The following is a 19337-nucleotide window of genomic DNA, read 5'->3' on the forward strand; positions in this document are numbered from 1 at the left end:
AAGCCTCAAAAATGCCCCCAAAGCCTAAAAAACAGGCCAAAAAAAGCCTCAAAAACAGGCCAAAAGAAAAGCCTCAAAAATGGGTAGAAAAAAGGCTGGAAAAGGGCTGAAAAAAGGCCCCTAAAAGGTTCAAAAATGGGGCACACAGAGGCCAAAACCCTTTTGTGGTTGTAAATGAAGGTGTGTCTTATAGTTAGGTGCATCTTAAAATCCTAAAAATACGGTACATTCAATTCAGTTTTATACTTCATTAATAAACAGAAAGTTTGGCCATGAGAAACTGGAAGTTTCTCAGCCATTGTCGCAGCTCTGTCAAAGAGCTACAATCCCCACAATTTGGGGGTGGGAGGGTGGGACATCGGAGTGACCTTTGTGCAACAGAAATTTTAGAGTCAAATTTGTACACAATTATTTATTGCGAAGTAATTCTTTGAACTCCCAACTAGATCAGGAGCAAGACATTCTATCTTAATACTATTTTGTGATTTTTTGAGAACAAGCGATGGACATTCTCACAGAATAGATATTATGGGCTCTTTTTATAGGGAATTGCTCAACGTCCATGGAGATTCTCAATCATTCAAGTCATGGCTGTCCCAAAGGTGTTGTTGTTTTTCAAAAGGCAACTGGACTTTGTTTCTTCCTTGAAGACATTTTGCTTGTCTGGTGGCCCAAGGTTGAGGAGGAGGTAGCTACTTGGGTTGGCCGTTGCACACCCTACCAACTCTCCCACCCTGCCCCTCCAGCTGTTCCCATTAGAGACTGGGAGGTTCCTAGAGGAGCCTGGTCTAGGGTCCATTTGGATTTTGCGGGCCCCTTTCACAGTCAGAATTTCCTGGTGGTTGTGGATGCCTACTCCTGTTGAGTGGAACTCCTGTTCATGGCAACTACCACTGCAGAGTCCACCATATGGGTATTGCGGCAGGTGTTCGGCAGGCATGAGTTGCCGGACACAGTCGTGACCGACAACGGGCCTCAATTCACCGCCGCAGCCATCCAGGATTTCCTGACAGGGCAAGGGATCCTCCACGCCCCAACGGCTCCCTACCATCCTGCTTGCAATGGCTGGGTGGAACGAGCAGTCCGCTCAGCTAAAGAAGCATTGGGGCGCACAGACCGGGGGGATTGGTGGGATAAGGTGGCGGCTTATCTCCTCGGCCAACACTCCACCCCATGTCCCCTGTCCAACAAAAGCCCCGTGGAGCTGCTGATGGGCTGCCGTTTGTGAACCACCCTAGACAGGCTGCACCCTCTTTATAATGACATGCAACCTGGTGACCTGGGGGTGCATCCATGCCTCTTCGGGGAGGGGGACCTGGTCTTTGCCAGGAGTTTCTCAGGGGATCCAAGGTGGGTACCTGCCACCATCACCAAAGTAACCGGTCCCTGTTCTTATAGGGTCAGACTTCCCGATGGCAACAAGTGGCAGCGCCACGTGAATCAACTAAGGTGCTGCCTACCCCCCAAGGCCTTCTCCCAATCAGGCCTCTCCTGCCCGACCACCACCTCCTGGCAGCCTGCCCAGCACCTCCTCAATCCATCGCGACACCATTTCCACATCAACCCACCAAGGCCTTCTACCAATCAGGCCTCTCCTGCCCAACCACCAGCTTCGGGCAGCCTGCCCAGGAACCTCTCTAAGCCATTCCGTCGCCGCTAATTCACCTACCTGTTCCAAGCTTGCCGTCTCCTTTGGTAGGCTTTACCCGGACTTCCACTCCCATTAGGTGGAGCTGCTACAGGGGCGACCTACCTCGCCGACCGCTCCTCTGCAACTGTGTTGTTCTGGGCAGGTCCGGCGCCGCCCCGCCTATCTAAGCGAGTACACATGCGCTCTTACTGCGCATGCGTACCCACTGGGGGGGGGAGGAATGTTGAGTCCTCAACTTACGACCGGTCCTAGGTCCTCAACTTATGATCGGCTGCAAGATCTCAACTTACATCTGACAGTCGACAACTGCTCAGCCGCGCCTAATTGGATAAGGCGCGGCTGGCTGAGCGCGGGCTGTTTGCTCCATTTCCATTGGTTGCCCTGCTTGACAGCTCACGTATAAATAGCTGTCAAGCAGGGCGAGGTGCTGAACTCTGTACATAGTTATTCTGGTTAGCTGTCCTTTTGAAATAAAGCTGTTCTACTTACCTCAGCCGTTCCATTTCTCTTCAATCAGTCCAGCATTCAATATCGTCCAAGAAGCTTTTTCAGTTCTGAAGAAAAACTGAGGAAGCTTTTTGGATGAGAAGTGCAATGCCTTCAAGGAGGAAACAGTCCAGTTTTGAAAAAGTAACTTTGGGACAACCATGACCTAAGAGCCGAAGTGGCGCAGTGGTTAGGGTGCAGTACTGCAGGCCACTTCAGCTGACTGCTATCTGCAGTTCAGCGGTTCTAATCTCACTGGCTCAGGGTTGACTCAGCCTTCCATCCTTCCGAGGTGGGTAAAATGAGGACCCGGATTGTTGTTGGGGGCAATATGCTGACTCTGTAAACCGCTTAGAGAGGGCTGAAAGCCCTATGAAGCGGTATATAAGTCTAACTGCTATTGCTATTGCTATAGATAACTGAGACTCTCTATAGACATTTTGCAACAGGAGTTGCTACTAACTCTTGATTTTATAGATAAAGCCAACCACCACAATTGGACAAAAGATTCCATGTGTTGGAGTATTACCAACACCATGTCAGCCTTTGAATGGAAATGGTCAACCTTTCTTGGACTTTAGATCGATACTGTCAATTATTCTGGGGTCATAGATGGGCACTAGACTAACATAGAAGAGAACAGTACCTCAGCCATGCTCCGGAAGATGGGCTGATTGATGCCACAGGTTGTATTCCTCACAGATCCTTCTACAGCAGGAAAAGGGGTGCACTTAATGACCACGTATTTTCTGTTGGACTGAGGAGAATGATCATGAATATAACTAGTTATAGACAGCACCTTCTTTGGAAATTTCCCCAGAACACTCTCTGTTCTGGTGTCTCTGATTTCTTTCTAATCTTCATACCTGCACTAATATATATCTGCGGTAGGACAGTGAAGATGGGTAGATGAAAGTCAGGTTGGTGCTATAAGAATCCTCTCCATCATTCCGGAGGAAAACAGTAACATTGAGGTCCAGGGTTAGGCCAACTACCAATTCGTTCAAACTGAAAATAAGAGGGAAAATGTCGTAAGTTGATGGCTACTTGCATATACCATGCAAATATATTACAACATGCGAGGGCTGGGAAGAACTTCATGCATATGAAAGGCCAACTTCAGCTAATTTGAAGGTAGGGGTAGCTGCAATTTCACATTTCTGTATATATAATAATAATACGTAAAGGTAAAGGTTCCCCTCGCACATATATCCTAATTGTTCCTGACTCTAGGGGGCAGTGCTCATCTCCGTTTCAAAGCCGAAGAGCCAGCGCTGTCCGAAGATGTCTCTATGGTCATGTGGCCGGCATGACTAAATGCTGAAGGCACACGGAACATTGTTACCTTCCCACCAAAGGTGGTCCCTATTTTTCTACTTGCATTTTTATGGGGTTTCCTTCTGCGAGGTTGGCAGAAGCTGGGACAAGTAATGGGAGCCCACTCCATTATGTGGTGCTAGGGATTCGAACCACCAAACTGCCGACCTTTCTGATCGACAAGCTCCACGTCTTAGCCACTGAGCCACCCTACATAATAATAATAGTAAATTCAGGCAGTTGAAATTCATCCAGCTAAAAGTTGAGAAAGACCGAGATAGGACCACACCAATTTCCAAACAGAGTAGTTTGGTAATGCAGCAAGAGTTCTGCCTTATACAAGTAGTCCTCACTTAATGACCGGCTGCCTAGTAACCATTCGAAATTATGAAGGAATCCCCCAAAGTGACTTATGACCTGGTTTCAGAGTTCTACTGGCTGCTCACATCTCATTTTGGATGCTTGGTACATTGTTCGCTTTTATGGCCATTTGCAGCATTCTGTAGTCACGGGAACATGAAGCCTGTGGAAATGTGGCTGCTATAAAGATGAAAAGCATACTGTACCCTGAGAAATTGAAGGATGTTTTTAACTGGTCTTTACAGATTCCATCTTTTCCACAGTCCTTCTCAAAGGGCAGCTACGAGGGCATGAGGGAAGAATGGAGAGAAAACATCAGTCTCTATGAACAGGTGAGATGAAGGATAAAATACTAGAGCAGGGTTTCCCAATCCAATGGTGACTTTAAGAGTCATGGACTTCAACTCCCAGAATGCCACAGGAATTCCCAGACATGAGGAATTCTGGGAGTTGAAGTCCATAAGTCTTAAAGTTGCCAAGGTTGAGAAACCTTGTAGAGGTTGAATCCATACAACATGCCTTTCAATTCCAAATCTTTCTGTGTAGAAGTTGATACCACATTTATTATCGTCTTGTTTATATCACCACCTGTAGAAGCTTGGAACATTGATTCTCGATTTAATTCCGAAAATCTTGGACTTAGTCCTTCGGAGATAGAACTCACTGGGTCACACCTGTAACTCAATTGGATTCCATGATGGACTTGCATCAATGTCATTTGAGGGACCACCCCTTCCCAATTACATCTGCCAGTTCCAGTAGATCCAGCAGAGGAGGCGTGTTACAGGCCTTCCTCAAGTAGGTGTGTTATGGGTCCTATTACTACTAAGAGTCTGCTAAATTGCTATTATCTGTCAGGACCCTAACAATAGGCCTTTTCTGCTATGGCACCCGCCTTAAGGGATATCATCCAAGATGAGGCTGGGCCTATAGTACTAACAATAACACTTATATACCAGTTCATAGTGCTTTTACAGCCCTCTCTAAGTGGTTTACAAAGTCAGCATATTGCCCTCAACAATCCAGGTCCTCATTTTACCCACCTCAGAAGGATAGAAGGCTGAGTCAAACTTGAGCCAGTGAGATTTGAACTGCCGAGCTGCAGCTAGCAGTCAGCTGAAGTAGCCTGCAGTACTGCACTCTAACTACTGCGCCATATCAGCTCTTATCATTATTAACTTTTGGTAAGTTTTTTAAAACATGACAATGCCATCAAACTTGTGAGATTATTTGTTGTCTAGAGTCACATTTTGTGGGAGGTGCGGCTATATAAATGTGATGAAAAAATAAATAAATGTTAAATTAATCTCCGCCAATTGACTAGCTGAGCTTTTATGACCAGAGAGTCCTTTCACATGACAAATAAAGAAACAATTTGTTGCTGAGGTAAAACTTTCAGCAGAACCATTTTTGATGGAAAGAATTTGCAGAAGGAAGTAGAAAGGCTTGTCAGACACCTGTTCTCCAATGTCAGCTCTATAAAGTAGATTAGATTAATAAACAGACACTGAACAGACCTAAAGCTATGGTTATTAGAATAACTGTAGCAACAAAATCTTGCACTTTCCTTCCACCTTATTCATGAGAATTAGTGAGGGATGGGGCTAACTCAGTATTTTTGTAAAGCATTAGGATAGTGCAATGGTTAGAATGCAGTATTCCAGATTAATTCTACTGACTGTCAGCAGTTCGATCCTGACTAGCTCAAGGTTGACTCATTCCATCCTTCCGAGGTGGGTAAAATGAAGACCCAGATTGTTGGGGGCAATATGCTGACTCTGTAAACTGCTTAGAGAGGGCTGTAAAGCACTGTGAAGCGGAATAGAAGTCGACGTGCTATTGCTATGTTTGTAGCCTGATAACAAGCCTGGTTTATTTCATCATTTGTTTTTATTATCAAATGTATGTTGCCATCCATCTGAGCAGAAAATGGTGAGATATCACTGTCTTGGTGGAAGATCTTCCTTCTGCCCTTCAAGGCCATTTTCTATACTCACTACATCTTTGTGCAATGGTACCTCATCTTTAATGGCTTCAGGGAGACACAATGAATACCAAACAACTTTTTCCCAAAAGGAATAATGTAGGGAATCACAAAGCAGCTATCATTCCCGCCAGTCCACCCCGTCACTCACTTTTCATTTACCACCATTTATGCATCTCCCTTCATTCCATGCACATACACAATAAAGATAGGTAAGGCAGTATATGCAAGGAATGAACAAATGAAGGAAAAACTACCTCCATTCCTGAATATCTAACTTGTGTGTTGAGTACCAAACAAGCAATAAGTACCAGCACAAAATGTTTATGTCAAAATGCATTAAGTACCAAATCCGATGAGTTTAAAAGCAGTTGAGTATCGAGGTACCAGTATATTACGCTTCGATTTCATACCTTTTCTGTATGTATTTTCTGTTCAAGCAAGTGACACTAGAAGAATGCACACTGAGCATGTACTTACAGATGCCGGAATAAGAACAGGTGCGTCTTTCTGTAGGATGGCCCGCACATTGTTGGCACGTTGGATGGGCTCTCCTATCAGGGTATAACTCAGCTGGAGGATTATGGGGGTGAGGCTGTCTTCTATGCAAGTCTTTTCATCAGGGGAAAACAATAAAAGAAGAACTGCTTGATTTCATGGCCGCATCTTATGTTTCACATTAGGTTCCACCAGAAAACCGCGGTAGACTAAAGCGCGCTCGACGAAAGCGCGTACGTGACGTCATCACAGCACGATGAAAACAGCACGCTGTGAGTGGTAAACTTAAAATTAACGCGTAAACCTAACCCCCCCAAACCTAACCCTAAACCTAACCCTAAGCCTAACCCTTAACCTAACCCTAAACCTAACCCTAACCCTAACCCTAAACCTAACCCTAAACCTAACCCTTAACCTAATGCTAACCCTTAACCTAACCCTAACCCTAACCCTAACGCTTAACGTAACCCTAAACCTAACCCTAACCCTAACCCTAACCCTAACCCTAACCCTAACCCTAACCCTAACCCTAACCCTAACCCTAACCCTAACCCTAACCCTAACCCTAACCCTAACCCTAACCCTCACCTTTATGTGAATCGGCTTGCTTTAAAAGCGCTTTTTAAAGCACCCTTTTTCTTTCTTGTCGTGCTGCTGATCACGTCACGTACGCGCTTTAATCGGGTGCGCTTTAGTGGACCGCGGTTTTGACGTGCCACGTCACATTAAAGATCAGACATTTATTTATTTATTTATTTTAAAAACCTGTTTTTGATCTGAATCCTACCCATCCCCACCCCTTCCAAAACCTCTTCTCTCACCGGTAATTTTATTCGGTACTGCCTGGATTCTGGCCTCACACCAATCTTCATCTCTTCTGTGAGGGTAGACAACTCTGAACCCTGGTTAAAAACGGCTCGTACTTTCTGTCGGCCAGGATCCAAGGTCAAAGTGTACCGAATGGTGCTCAAAATGTCACTGCCTGAAGGAAATTACAATCAAATTCAGAACACCTGGATTCTAAAAAGGTCCTTGATAAATAGTACAACTTTCCTTACAAGAGCACAAAATTTTGATGAATTATAACTAGGAAGTCCCTTCTATTGTCTTGGATTTCTCTGAGGACGTTGTCTTTAAGGATGCTAGGTTTAATAAAGGATTGTATTGAAATATTACCCTGGTGTATTTTCCACAATTATTTATTTATGGAAGAAAACTGCAGAAAACAGTGAACAAAAATCCGCTAGAGTGAAACCCTCTGATTTTATGAGATGCTACTCCAGCAGTGAAATTCAGCAAGTTCTGGCAGGTTCTGGAGAACCAGCAGCAGAAATTTTGAGTAGTTTGGAGAACCGGTGAATACCACCTCTGGCTGTCCCCAGAGTGAGGTGGGAATTGAGATTTTGCAATATCCTTCCCCCAGGAGTGCGATGGGGAGATTTTGCAGCACCTTTCTCCTGCCATGCCCACCAAGCCATGCCCACAGAACCAGTAGTAAAAAAAAATTGAATTTCACCACTGTGCTACTCAGATCTCTGGAGGCTTCCTATGGATGGACACAAATCAAAATTGCACTTTAGAAGATCCCAACGTTGCCCTTCAGAATGCAGATGAGCTGAAAGGAAGAAATCATCTGAGAAATTGTGCGGAAGCCCAAATGGTACCTTTGAAGATCTGTAAACTTACCGAAATTAAATCGGGAGTCTTCCTGGATTTTAAAGTTGACTGTTGCTGTGCTGATTTCCTTGTTCAGCATTTGCTGGTCCCCACACTCAAAGGCAGAGATGGGGATCATAGTTGGGTTAAAAGTTATTCCAACCACCACATTGACCACAGGTCGGGCTCTACAGCAGACATAAATAGGCAAAAAATTTTTTTTCCAAAAAATGTCATTTAGATTTACAAAGTGCACATAATCCTCAACTTATGACTCAGCAAACTTTTGAAGTCATGACAGAACTCCCTGGCAATAGTTACACCCTAGATTTGAATTTCCAATAGTTGGTGCCACGCCCCAGTCATATGACCACACTTTGGGCATTCGGCAACCGGGCCACGACAACCATTTGCAGTATCCTATGGTTGCACAATCGAACTTCATGAATTTTTGGTTTTTAGCAAAAGCATGGCCATTGCAAACAATTGGTTCGCATAACTCTTGTGGCGTTTGCTTAACAACCACCACAGAAAAGGTCATTAAAAACAGCTGGGTCAGCTGGGTGACCTGTTTCACAACTCTCATGAGACATAATCCAGCCTGAATGTCATCTGTACTTTTTGACCTGACTGACAACTTACAAAGCGACATTTCCATAAATTGGTGTTGCACGTGTCCGTGTGTGTTTCCGTACAGATGTAGGAATTACATTACTTTTCCATTTTAGTTATTCTGTTTCCCTCCCTGGATAATAAGCCCAATCGGGCTTTTGAGCGCATGTGTTAAAATAAGCCCTCCCCTGAAAATAAGCCCTCCCAAAAAATATTGCAACACAGCAGCAGCCATGAGGTAACCACACTCACCGCCTTCTGCACCTCAAAAATAATAAGACCTCCCTGAAAATAAGGCCAAGTGCTTATTTCAGGGGTCAAAAGAAAATAAGACCCAATTTTCAGGGAAACATGGTAGCAAAATGTTTGAGATCAAACCTAAGCCTTCTTGTCTTTCCTGATTGAGCGTGATCGGTTTTGCTTTTCCTTGCCCCAATCAATTAAAAGATTTAATTTACAGATCAGATTTCTCTTACTCCTCATTAGAAATGGACAATTGTGTACCTGGAAGCCATCTTTTACATTTGGGTCTTCAGGCCTGCCATGTTTTCTACTGTGGGAAAATGGGAGGGGGGATTGTATGGAATATGGGTGATATATAGTCAAAATAACATTCTTTTCTCAGAGAATCAGGGACAGTTTGCCTGGCAGCTGAGTTGAGGTGAATGGGAGGAATCTCCAGTTTTGGATGGTGCCTGATTGGATCATGTGATGGACACGTGGGGGCTGGGCAGGGACTTGAACTTTCTTTTAGTTGGGGAAAACATGGAAACTTTCAGATTCGGGTTCCCCCAGATGTGTGCCAATATGACATCTGTAATAAAATGGAACTTTGAGAAAACTCAGGTCTTGGAGTCTTCTTTCATTGGGGGTATTACTTGGAAACCTGACACTCTTCTTCAATACTTTGAAAGGGTGAATTCACACCAATAGTTTTTACATAAAACATTGGAAAGTTGTAAGATGGGTAGTTATATAAATGCTTTAAAGGGCAGAACAGAACTGAACAGAGCAGAATAAGTACAGAGAAGAGCAACAAAGATATTAGGGATCTGGAGCAGAGGTTGTATTCAGCCAGTTCTCTTCAGTTTGGGCGAACTGGTAGTGATGGCTGCGGGAGGCTCCCCCCACCACCCGCCCCCAATGTAATGTGCAAGCACGCACACACTCACATTTGTGAACTGGTAGGGAAGGTAAGTGAATCCCACCGCTGATCTGGAAGCTAAACCATGCAATGAACAATTGAGGGGAATACCCATGTCTAGTCAACCCTAAGGTCAGGGGTGGGTTCCTGCCAGTTCTAACCTCTTCTATAGAAGAGGTTCCACAAATCTACAGTGCCATTTGGGACCGGTTCCCGCTCCCTCCCCACGCCCGTCCACACATCATCAAGATGAAGAGTGAGAGGAGGAATTCTGGAGTTGAAGTCCACAAGTCTTAAAAGTTGTCATGTTTGAACACCCCTGTGGGGTTTTTTCTAAAGGGTTAGGGGTGCAAAGGTCTTGTAACTTGACAGCTTTAAGACTTGCATGCTTCAAATGCCAGCGTTTCTGAGGCAACATTTTGGTTATTAAGCAAGAGCTTTGTTAAGTGAGTTTCACCACATTTTACAAGTTGGCCGCACCCACCCAGTCACATGGCTGGCAAGCCACTCCTACAAAGCAAGCCACACCTACAGAAGAGGTTCTAAAAAAATTCGAAACCCACCACTGCCTAAGGTTGACATGATAGCAGTCTTCCAATATTTGAGGGAATGTTACAGAAAAAGTGAGGGTCAACCTTTTCAAAAATGCACCTCGAAGTTAGGACAAGAAATAACGGTTAGAAGAAGGAGAGAAACAACCTAGAATGAAGGAGAAATTTCCTGACAGTGAGAACAATTAACCAGTGGAACAGCTTGCCTCCAGAAGTTGGGGGTGCTTTATCACATGAGGTTTTTAAGAAGAGACTGGACAGCCATTTATCCAGAATGGTAGAGGGCAGTGATGATGAACCTTTTGTGGCTCACATGCCAAAAGTGGGGGGAGTGCAGGGGGGGGGGTCGTGCATGGGCGTGCCACACCCATAATGCTATGCGTACTACAGTGGTGGGTTTCAAAAAATTTTGGAACCTCTTCTGTAGGTGTGGCCTGCTTTCTGGGTCCATTGGTGGAACCTTTTCTAACCGGTTCAGTAGATTTGACGAACCGATTCTACCGAATAGGTGCGAACTGGTAGGAACCCACCTCTGGTGCACTACCCCTGTGCACATGCGCACACAACCAGCACTCCCCCCCTTTTTGCCCTCCCCAGGATTCAGAGGCTTTATAGGAGCCTGGGAAGGGTGAAAACAGCCTCCCAACCCTCCCCCCCGCCGAGGCCCTCCAGAGCGCGAAAAAACAGCCCAAGGACAAAGCGGATGTTTGGGAACATACTTCCGGTTTGCTCGTAGGGTAGTTTGTTGCCCTCTGGAGCCTTTAGGGAGGCCTCCTGAAAGCTCAGGAGGGCTAAAACCGGCCCTACAAGCAAACTGGAAGTACGTTCCTAAACTTCCGGTTTGCTCTTAGGGCCGTTTTTTCGCGCTCCGGAGGCTTCAGGAAAGCTCCTGAAGCTTCCGGAAGGCCAAAAAGGGCCTCAAAAAAAGGCTGAAATGAGCTGGCAGCTGACAGGGCAACGCCTCGCGTGCCTATACAAATGGCTCCACGTGCCACTTGTGGCATGGGTGCCATAGGTTCGCCATCAAGAAGGGAATTGGACTAGAAGATCTTCAAGGTCCCTTCCAACTCTGTTATTCTATATTCAGGATCTAACAGAACAGAGTAGAAATCAGCCTTACCTTAGGAGCAGCACTTGTCCATCAGCTCCAACAGCCAGATCTGGGAGTCCGTCTCCTGTAATTTCTGACCCCCCATCAATAGCTTGTCCAAAATATTGAAGCCTATTGGCAAAGGCAGAAGCTGGGATGCGCTGCAAAGAAGAAACATAGCAATGGCACTTAGACTTATATACCGCTTCACAGTGCTTTACCCACTAAGCAGTTTTCAGAGTCAGTGTATTGACTCCAACAATCTGGGTCCTCATTTTACAGACCTCGGAAGGACGGAAGGCTGAGTCAAGCTTGAGCCGTTACGGGTTAAACTCCTGGTTGTAGGCAGAGTCAGCCTGCAATACTGCATTCTAACCACTGTGCCAACACGGCTCATAGAGTAAGAAGATAGAGGCGGGGAGAGGTGAAAGGGATGGGGGCAGCTGAAGGCTCACCTGGCTAAAAACAGGGTTAAGGGAACTACTTGTCCCCTGGAAGATGTACACAGCTCCTTGATTCCCATCCTCCAGTGGTGCCCCAACAGCAACATCTGTCCACTTATCCCCAGTAATTTCCCCAGCTTCTGTTATGCTGGTTCCAAAGCGGCCCAATGGGTGACGGGGCTCCCCTTGCAATTCCACGTCACAGGAAAATGTTTCTCCCTGAGGAATGGGGGTAAAGGAAAGACACGTGAATTGGGGGTGGGGGCAGCGTTTTCAACAGAAGCCATTCTGCAATCAAACCCATTAATAACAGCCCAGCATGTATTTCTGTTCACCTCCCCTGCAGGATGTGTTCCAAAATGTCAGGATGGAGGCCGCAATGGTGCAATGAAAGCTTCACAATGCACATAAACAACAACAACAAAAAATGGGAATTGTTTGGCACTGCTGCAGGTGACATCTTGACTTTTTTGGCCTTATTTTGCAGCCACTCCTGTGCTGCCACACAGCTGGACCGTTCTACTATTTATTTTATTTTTTATTTTATTTTATTGTCACTTATAGGCCGCCCTTTTTCCTGAGGGGACTCAGGGCAGCTTACAACTCATGGGAAGGGGGTGCAAGACAGAACGTAAAATAATATGTGGGTACAAATAATAATAGCAATAAAACACAACATTCATTCAACATTCGGGTGGGGTGTATGAAGATCTTATCCCCAGGCCTGACGGGATAGCCAGATCTTAAGGGCTGTGCGGAAGCTCTGGACTGTGGTGAGGGTGCGAATCTCTACGGGGAGATCATTCCAAAGGGTCGGAGCTGCTACTGAGAAGGCTCTCCTCCGCGTAGTCGCCAGTCGGCACTGACTGGCGGATGGAACTCGGAGGAGGCCCACTCTGTGCGATCTGATGGGACGAAGGGAGGTAATCGGCAGAAGGCGGTCTCTCAAGTACTAGTCAATTCACATCTGCAATCCTGTCTTTTTGATTCTCCAACAACCTGAGCTAAATGCTGTTATTTTTCCTCAGAATTCATTGTAGCTAGACTCAGCCTAGCTGCTTGAGAAAGGCAGAGTAGAGTAGGGTAGGATAGGATGCAGTGGTGGGTTTCAAAAATTTTTAGAACCTATTCTGTAGGTGTGGCCTGTTTTGTGGGAGTGACTCAGCGGTCATGTGACCATGTGGGCGTAGCCAACTTGGAAAATGTGATGAAACTCACTTAACAACACTTTTTGCTTAGCAACCAAAATTTTGGACTCCATTGTGGTCGTAAGTTCTTTCTTTCTTTCTTTCTTTCTTTCTTTCTTTCTTTCTTTCTTTCTTTCTTTATCTCTCTCTCTCTCTCTTTCCTTCCTCCCTTCCTTTTGTCTCTCTCTCCCTTTATCTGTCTATCTTTCTTTCATCTCTTTCTCCCACTTTCTTTTTCTTTCTTCCTTCCTTTCTCTCTCTCTCTCTTTCCTTCCTTCCTTCCTTTTGTCTCTCTCTCCCTTTATCTATCTATCATTCTTTCTTTCATCTCTTTCTCCTACTTTCTTTCTTCCTTCCTTCCTTTCTGTCTGTCTCTCTCTGTCTCTGTGTATGTGTGTGTCTGTCTGTCTGTCTCTCACTCTGTGTATCTCCTCCCTCCCTCTGTATGTGTGTGTCTGTCTGTTTTTCACTGTGTGTGTGTGTGTGTGTGTGTGTGTCTGTCTGTCTGTCTCCATCTCTCTCCCTCTCTCTCTCTGTCTGTAAGCCGCTGTCGTGCCTGGATCAGGCTGAGCTGCCTGTCCTTCTTCAACAACTCCGGGGTTGCACATCCATCATAAAATCCATCGGGTCATCCAAAATCCATCAGGTCATCCAAAGTAGAGGGGCTCAGCATGACCTTGGCTGAGTGCATGCAAACGCTCAAATCCGCTGCTCGCCACTCCTCAACTAGTTGCAAAGTTCTATCCAGAGATTCTGGCGGTCAGAGGCAGCGCTCGCCTATAGAGCTTTGGCAAAGGAGATTTTTTTTCTGCGGGATGGAGACTGGGCGGCTGGGAATTTCCCCGATATCCGTATTCCATCCGCCAGTCAGTGCCGACTGGCGACTACCCGGAGGAGAGCCTTCTCTGTTGCGGCTCCGACCCTCTGGAACAATCTCCCCGTGGAGATTCGTACCCTCACCACCGTCCAGGCCTTCCGCACAGCCCTCAAGAACTGGCTAGCCCGTCAGGCCTGGGGATAAGTCTATTTTCGCCCCTCCCGAATGTTGAGTGAATGTTGAGTTTTATTGTTTAATTTACTTTTGTTCACATTTCTTTTTGTACTGTCCTACACTCCCTTTCCTTTGTGATTGTAAGCCGCCCTGAGTCCCCTCAGGGAAAAGGGCGGCCTATAAATGTCCAATAAATCCAAATCCAAAATCCAAAACGCCAAGATCGGCACGCTTGGGACTGCTGCTGCAATGTCCAGAGAGGCTAAATCAAGCCATGCACCTCTCCCATCCAAGAAACTTCGCGCTCTTCTCCATGCTTTCCTCAGTTCATCGTGACTGCAATAGACGTCCAGAAGCGGCGGGGGCTGTCGGGCTGGAAACCCAAGCCCCAAAAGCTGCTGCGCCAGCAAAGAGCTTACTTACCTCCTTGGCAGGTAGCAATAGAGAGCCAAGGACTCTCTATAGGGCTCTTAGAGGCGTGGTGTGGATGGGTGGGGGGGAGCGAGTGGACAAGCAGTGAACGGATGGGTGGGGCCCGGGGGTGAGCGAGTGAGGGGGGAGTTCCACTGGTGGAACCGGTTCTAAAGTGCACGCTAGATTTGTGGAACCTCTTCTAGCGAACTGGTTAGAACCGGCAGGAACCCACCCCTGGTAGGGTAGGGCAGGGTAGAATAGAACAGAATAGAATAGAAAATATGGAACAGAACAGAACAGAATTCTTTATTGGCCAATTGTTATTGGACACAGAAGGAATTTGTCTCTGGTGCCTAAGCTCTCAGTGTACATTCAAGTAACAAGTGATAAATCATGATTCTAATCATAAAATACATTCATCATAAATTATAAGATCCAACACTCAGTGATAATCATAGCATTCTAAGTAAGCAATCAATGTGAATCATACTAGGATTCTAAATAAAACAATTAATATAAATAATAAGATACAAGTAACAGAGTCATAAGAAGATAAGGAATAATTAGATAAAATGGGAAGGATACAGTAATAGTAATGCAGCCCTACTACCACAACACAACACAACACAGCACAGCTCCAACCCCCAACCCCCCAGTCCAGTTCTTTACTTACCCGCCTTTCGCAAACGTAGACCTTTCCTCCTGCAATGCCATCATAGTACATAGGGGCGCCAATGAGGATCAAATCAGTATTTCCGTCTCTGTTCAAATCCACAGCACACAGGGAAGCCCCAAAATATGAGCCGATCTGGGGGGACTTTAAAATTTCCATTTTAAAAAAATATTTTCCCAGTTTGACCAGTTTCCCTGACCCCCCTCCCTTTTTTTTTCTTTACCCCCAGTGCGTCCCAGCAAAGCCTCCGTTGCCAGCGACAGGAAGGAAATTAACTTTGCACTGATCACCAGCACTTCCTTTTAATGACCCCATAACCCCTTGCGGGGTGGAGTCTGGGCAACTGAATGGAGCTAGTAGAGTGTTTAATGGCCAGATGCCCTTCCTGTCACCAATGCAGAGTTTTGTTCAGCGGATCTAGTCTCACTGTGCTTAGAGAAAGAAATATCTGCCTCTTCCTAGGATCGAACTCACAGCCTCCTGATTCTGAGGCAAGAGCTCCACTGCACCACTCCAGCTATGCACTGATGATGTTGCCTAATTTGGTAATAAAACATTTGCAAGAAAACCACCAAGGTCAGAGAACACCAAGCAACTTGAAATTTAGCATAGGGTTTATTAGCTTAGGATGCTGCAGCCAAAGGTGGCAAGAGCTGTGGATCCATTCAAGCATTCAACCTCTGGATAGATAGTTGATGGATTTCCACTCAAGAATATTCAGATTCATGGCTCCAAAGTTTGGAAATCCCTTATTGGGAGCTCTTGTGTGGCATTTGTAATAGTTTTAAATAGCTGCTATTTAAAATTACTATACATGCAATACAAGAGCTCCCAATAAGGGATTTCCAAACATTGGAGCAGGTTTCTGATTTCACGAAAGGGTATATATTCAGAGGCTCAAACGCCTCCTTAAATCTGGAGGGGCTAAAAAAAAGTTGAGGTTTAGTAGATAGCTATAAGGCTTTAGGACTTTATTTGTTCCAATGCCTGAAATATTTAATTTTTTTCTGGAATTAAGGAATGTGCTTTCAGTGGGAGAAAAATATAGAATAACGGGCTTAAAAGGGGCCTTGGAGTCTTCTAGTCCAACTCCTGCCCAAGCAAGAGACCGCCTGCTGCCAATTATCTCCCACAGACCCATTAGATCTCACAGGGTTGGCCTCCTTTGGGTGCCATCTACCAGCCAATGCCACCTGGCTATTACCCAGGGGAGGGCCTTCTCTGTGGCAGCTCCAGCCCTCTGGAATGAACTCCCCGCAGGGATTTGGACCCTCACCTCTCTCCAGGCCTTCCGAAAAGCCATCAAAACCTGGCTTTGTCGGCAGGCCTGGGGGTGATGAGTTCCCTCCCCTCTCGACATGTATGGTTGTGCGACTGTTGCCTACTTTTATTATTTGTATTTTGTCTTTTATGTTCCCCCTTTTTTCCCCTTTGAATTGTTCGCCACCCTGAGTCCTCCCGGAGAAGGGCGGCATACAAATAATAAAATACCAATACCAATACCAAGAGACTCTACACCAGTGATGGCAAACCTTTTCAACTCGTCTGGGACATGTGCATGCTAGAAAATTAACTTCTGGTTTCCGGTGCGCGCCTGCACGCCTGGTTACTGACCCACATGCGCACATGACAATCAGCTGGCCGGCACGCATGCTCACGCCCGGCTCTTTCAGTTTCCAGCACTGCTGCCTGCACAAAGGCTAGCCAGTCGTGGCACATGCATGCATGCCAGAAACCCAGAAGAGGAACGGACGATGCGACATGTACCAGGCGACATGGCTCTGTGTGCCACTCTGTGGGTCTACATCATTCAAGATAAACGGCTGTCCACTTTCTTCTTAAAAGCCTTTAAAAGCCTCCAGTTGATGGAGCATCCACAATTTCTGGAGGCAAGGCTTTCCACCGATTAATTGTTTTAATTGTTAGGAAATGTCTCCTAAGTTCTAGGTTGTAACTCTGATAAGTTTCCATCTGTTATTTCTTGTCTTACCCTCTGGTGCTTTGGGGAAAAGGTTGTCCCCCTCTTCTCTGGGACAGCCTCTCAAACATTGGAAGGTTGATATGAAGAGAGAAGTCTTCTTCTCTGGTTGATGGACCATACACCCAATCAAAATACACTTACAAGTTAAATCAGGGGTGTCAAACTCAAGGCCCAGGAGCCGGAGCGGGCCTGCGGGCCCACCCTGGAAACAGCAAAGGACCATCTCACAGTGCCTTTGCCAATGAAAAGGGAGCTCGGGGAGGCCGCACACAGCCCACCGCAGCTCCATTTTCCCTCGCAGAGGGCTGCAAAACAGAGCCTGGAAGGACCAACGTGGCTGGAAATGGGGCTTCAATGAGTGACATCGAGCTGGCCATTCCCACCCTGGCCACACATATACACCCCACGAAACACAACCTCGATGTGTCCCTCAATGAAATCGAGTTTGACAGTCCTGAGTTAAATCAATTCTGCAGGCCATCAGAACTCAATTTACCTGCCCTAAAGAGAGCTCTGACTTCGGCTTCCACTGTCTTCTCCTCTGGCTGAACCAGACGACTTTGCCCACGTGTTGATAACGTGGGGCTCCCACCACGAAGCTGCTCTGTCCGTTGAGTCGAACTTCTTGAATTGAGTAACCTGGTGAGGAGGATGCAAGAATGAACAAGGAAGAGGATGAAACAAAGGCGCACAACTTATTTACAAGTTTATAAAAGGCATTCTCAACTAGCAAGGATAATGCAGATGCTTCTGGGGTATGTTTAGTCCAAGATTAAAATTAGCCACAAGCAACTGTCCATGGCAGCAAGAACAAATACCTAGATCTCCCTTCCTTATATCCTCAAGTTACATTTTTAAATAATATTTTTATTATTTAAGTTTCAACACTTTGCATTGTAATACAAATTAACACAAAAAGGAACTCTGAACCAATAAAGTAACAAAATAAATGCCTGAAACAAACATAACAAAAAGTGAACCCTGACTTTATTTGAACACAGAGATATTAACAATACAACCACCTCATAGAACATAAAATCATAGGGTTGGAAGTGACCTTGGAGGTCTTCTTCCCCCAACCCCTTGTTCAAGGCAGCAGTCTCATACCATCCCAGTCAAATGGTTGTCCAGTCTATTCTTGAAAATTTCCATTGAGCAGTTGTGGAGCATCCACAACTGCAGAAGACAAGCTACTCCTTTGATTAATTGCTCTCACTGTCAGAAAATATTTTCCTTACTTCTAGGTTATATCTCTCTTTGATAAGCTTCCACCCATTACTTTGTAGGAAGTTTAAATCCCACCGCTCTCCTAGAAAAAATGAAATATCCTGGGAAATATTGAAAAGGCAGAATATTATATTTCTCTGGATAAGGAATGGAGAAATGTGTTTTTAGGCAGGAAACAGACTCACTCTTAATAGCCCCCACTTTTCTCAATGGGCCATTGGGGGCTCTGAGCTAGTCTACTCTACCTAACAAAGATAGGATTAGCCTTCTACAGAAACTCACCACAAGGCATCTGGGAAGAAGCAATACTCAACCAAACTTGGACTCAAAGTACAGCCTAGAGAGTTGCCCCTGCATGGCCCCATGGGAGTCTGACAACCAATCAGAATGAATTTCTTACACAGGAACAGGAAACAGAGAGATGGGGTCGAACAGAGATCATAAAGCCAGAAATTTTCAGCATCTCATTCTCTTTTCTTCTTCATCCAACATCTTGAAGCATGTGGTCCCCCTTTTCTGTTCATGAGCTTAAGCCACCATTAAATCATCTTTCCAAGCAGTCTCCATGTTTCTAGTGTCTTTTTCCCCACTTGGAACTGAACCTAGAAGGACATTTCTTCTTGTCCTTATTTTCAAAAAAATAAGTCAATTCCCTCTTCTTTGTGACAACCCCACAAATACTGAAAGACAACTATAATGTTCCCCCTTCTCTTTGATAGACTAGACATACCTAGTCCCTCAACCATTCATCATATGATTTCGTTTCAACCCAGAAGGATCTAGAGCAATCATTTTTCCAAGGCACCCGAAGGCCATAATAAAGAAATAATGGATGGAAACTGAACCAGGAGAAATTCAACCTGGAAAGAAGGAAAAAATTTCTGACCGTGAGAACAATCAACCAATGGAACAGCTTGCTTTCAGAAGTTGTGGGAACTTCATCACTTGAGACTTTCAAGAAGATATTGGACTGCCATCTGTCAGAAATGGTGTAGTGTCTCCTGCTTGAGCAGGGGGTTGGACTGGATGACCTACAAGGTCCCTTCCAACTCTGTTAATCTGTTGAATCTCT

At 45.4% G+C, this 19337-nt stretch overlaps 1 protein-coding gene across 1 annotated transcript in view; it reads right to left on the bottom strand.

Moving 5' to 3' along the window:
* Window positions 1-19337, bottom strand: part of LOC106545083 (integrin alpha-X) — a 50988-nt gene that overhangs the window by 13730 nt on the left and 17921 nt on the right. Inside the window, exons 12-21 of the mRNA XM_087714685.1 lie at window positions 17535-17677; window positions 15058-15201; window positions 11805-12011; window positions 11380-11510; window positions 7983-8140; window positions 7118-7278; window positions 6279-6410; window positions 4021-4094; window positions 3004-3145; window positions 2784-2894 (exon numbers count right to left, since the gene is read on the bottom strand). Coding sequence (XP_087570811.1) covers window positions 2784-2894; window positions 3004-3145; window positions 4021-4094; window positions 6279-6410; window positions 7118-7278; window positions 7983-8140; window positions 11380-11510; window positions 11805-12011; window positions 15058-15201; window positions 17535-17677 — 1403 coding nt within the window. The remainder of the gene's footprint in view (window positions 1-2783; window positions 2895-3003; window positions 3146-4020; window positions 4095-6278; window positions 6411-7117; window positions 7279-7982; window positions 8141-11379; window positions 11511-11804; window positions 12012-15057; window positions 15202-17534; window positions 17678-19337) is intronic.

The sequence above is a fragment of the Thamnophis sirtalis genome, unplaced genomic scaffold, assembly GCF_051295495.1.
Source record: "Thamnophis sirtalis isolate CommonGarterSnake01/CBP01778 unplaced genomic scaffold, rThaSir2_p1.2 scaffold_4, whole genome shotgun sequence".
In the NCBI taxonomy this organism is placed as follows: domain Eukaryota; kingdom Metazoa; phylum Chordata; class Lepidosauria; order Squamata; family Natricidae; genus Thamnophis; species Thamnophis sirtalis.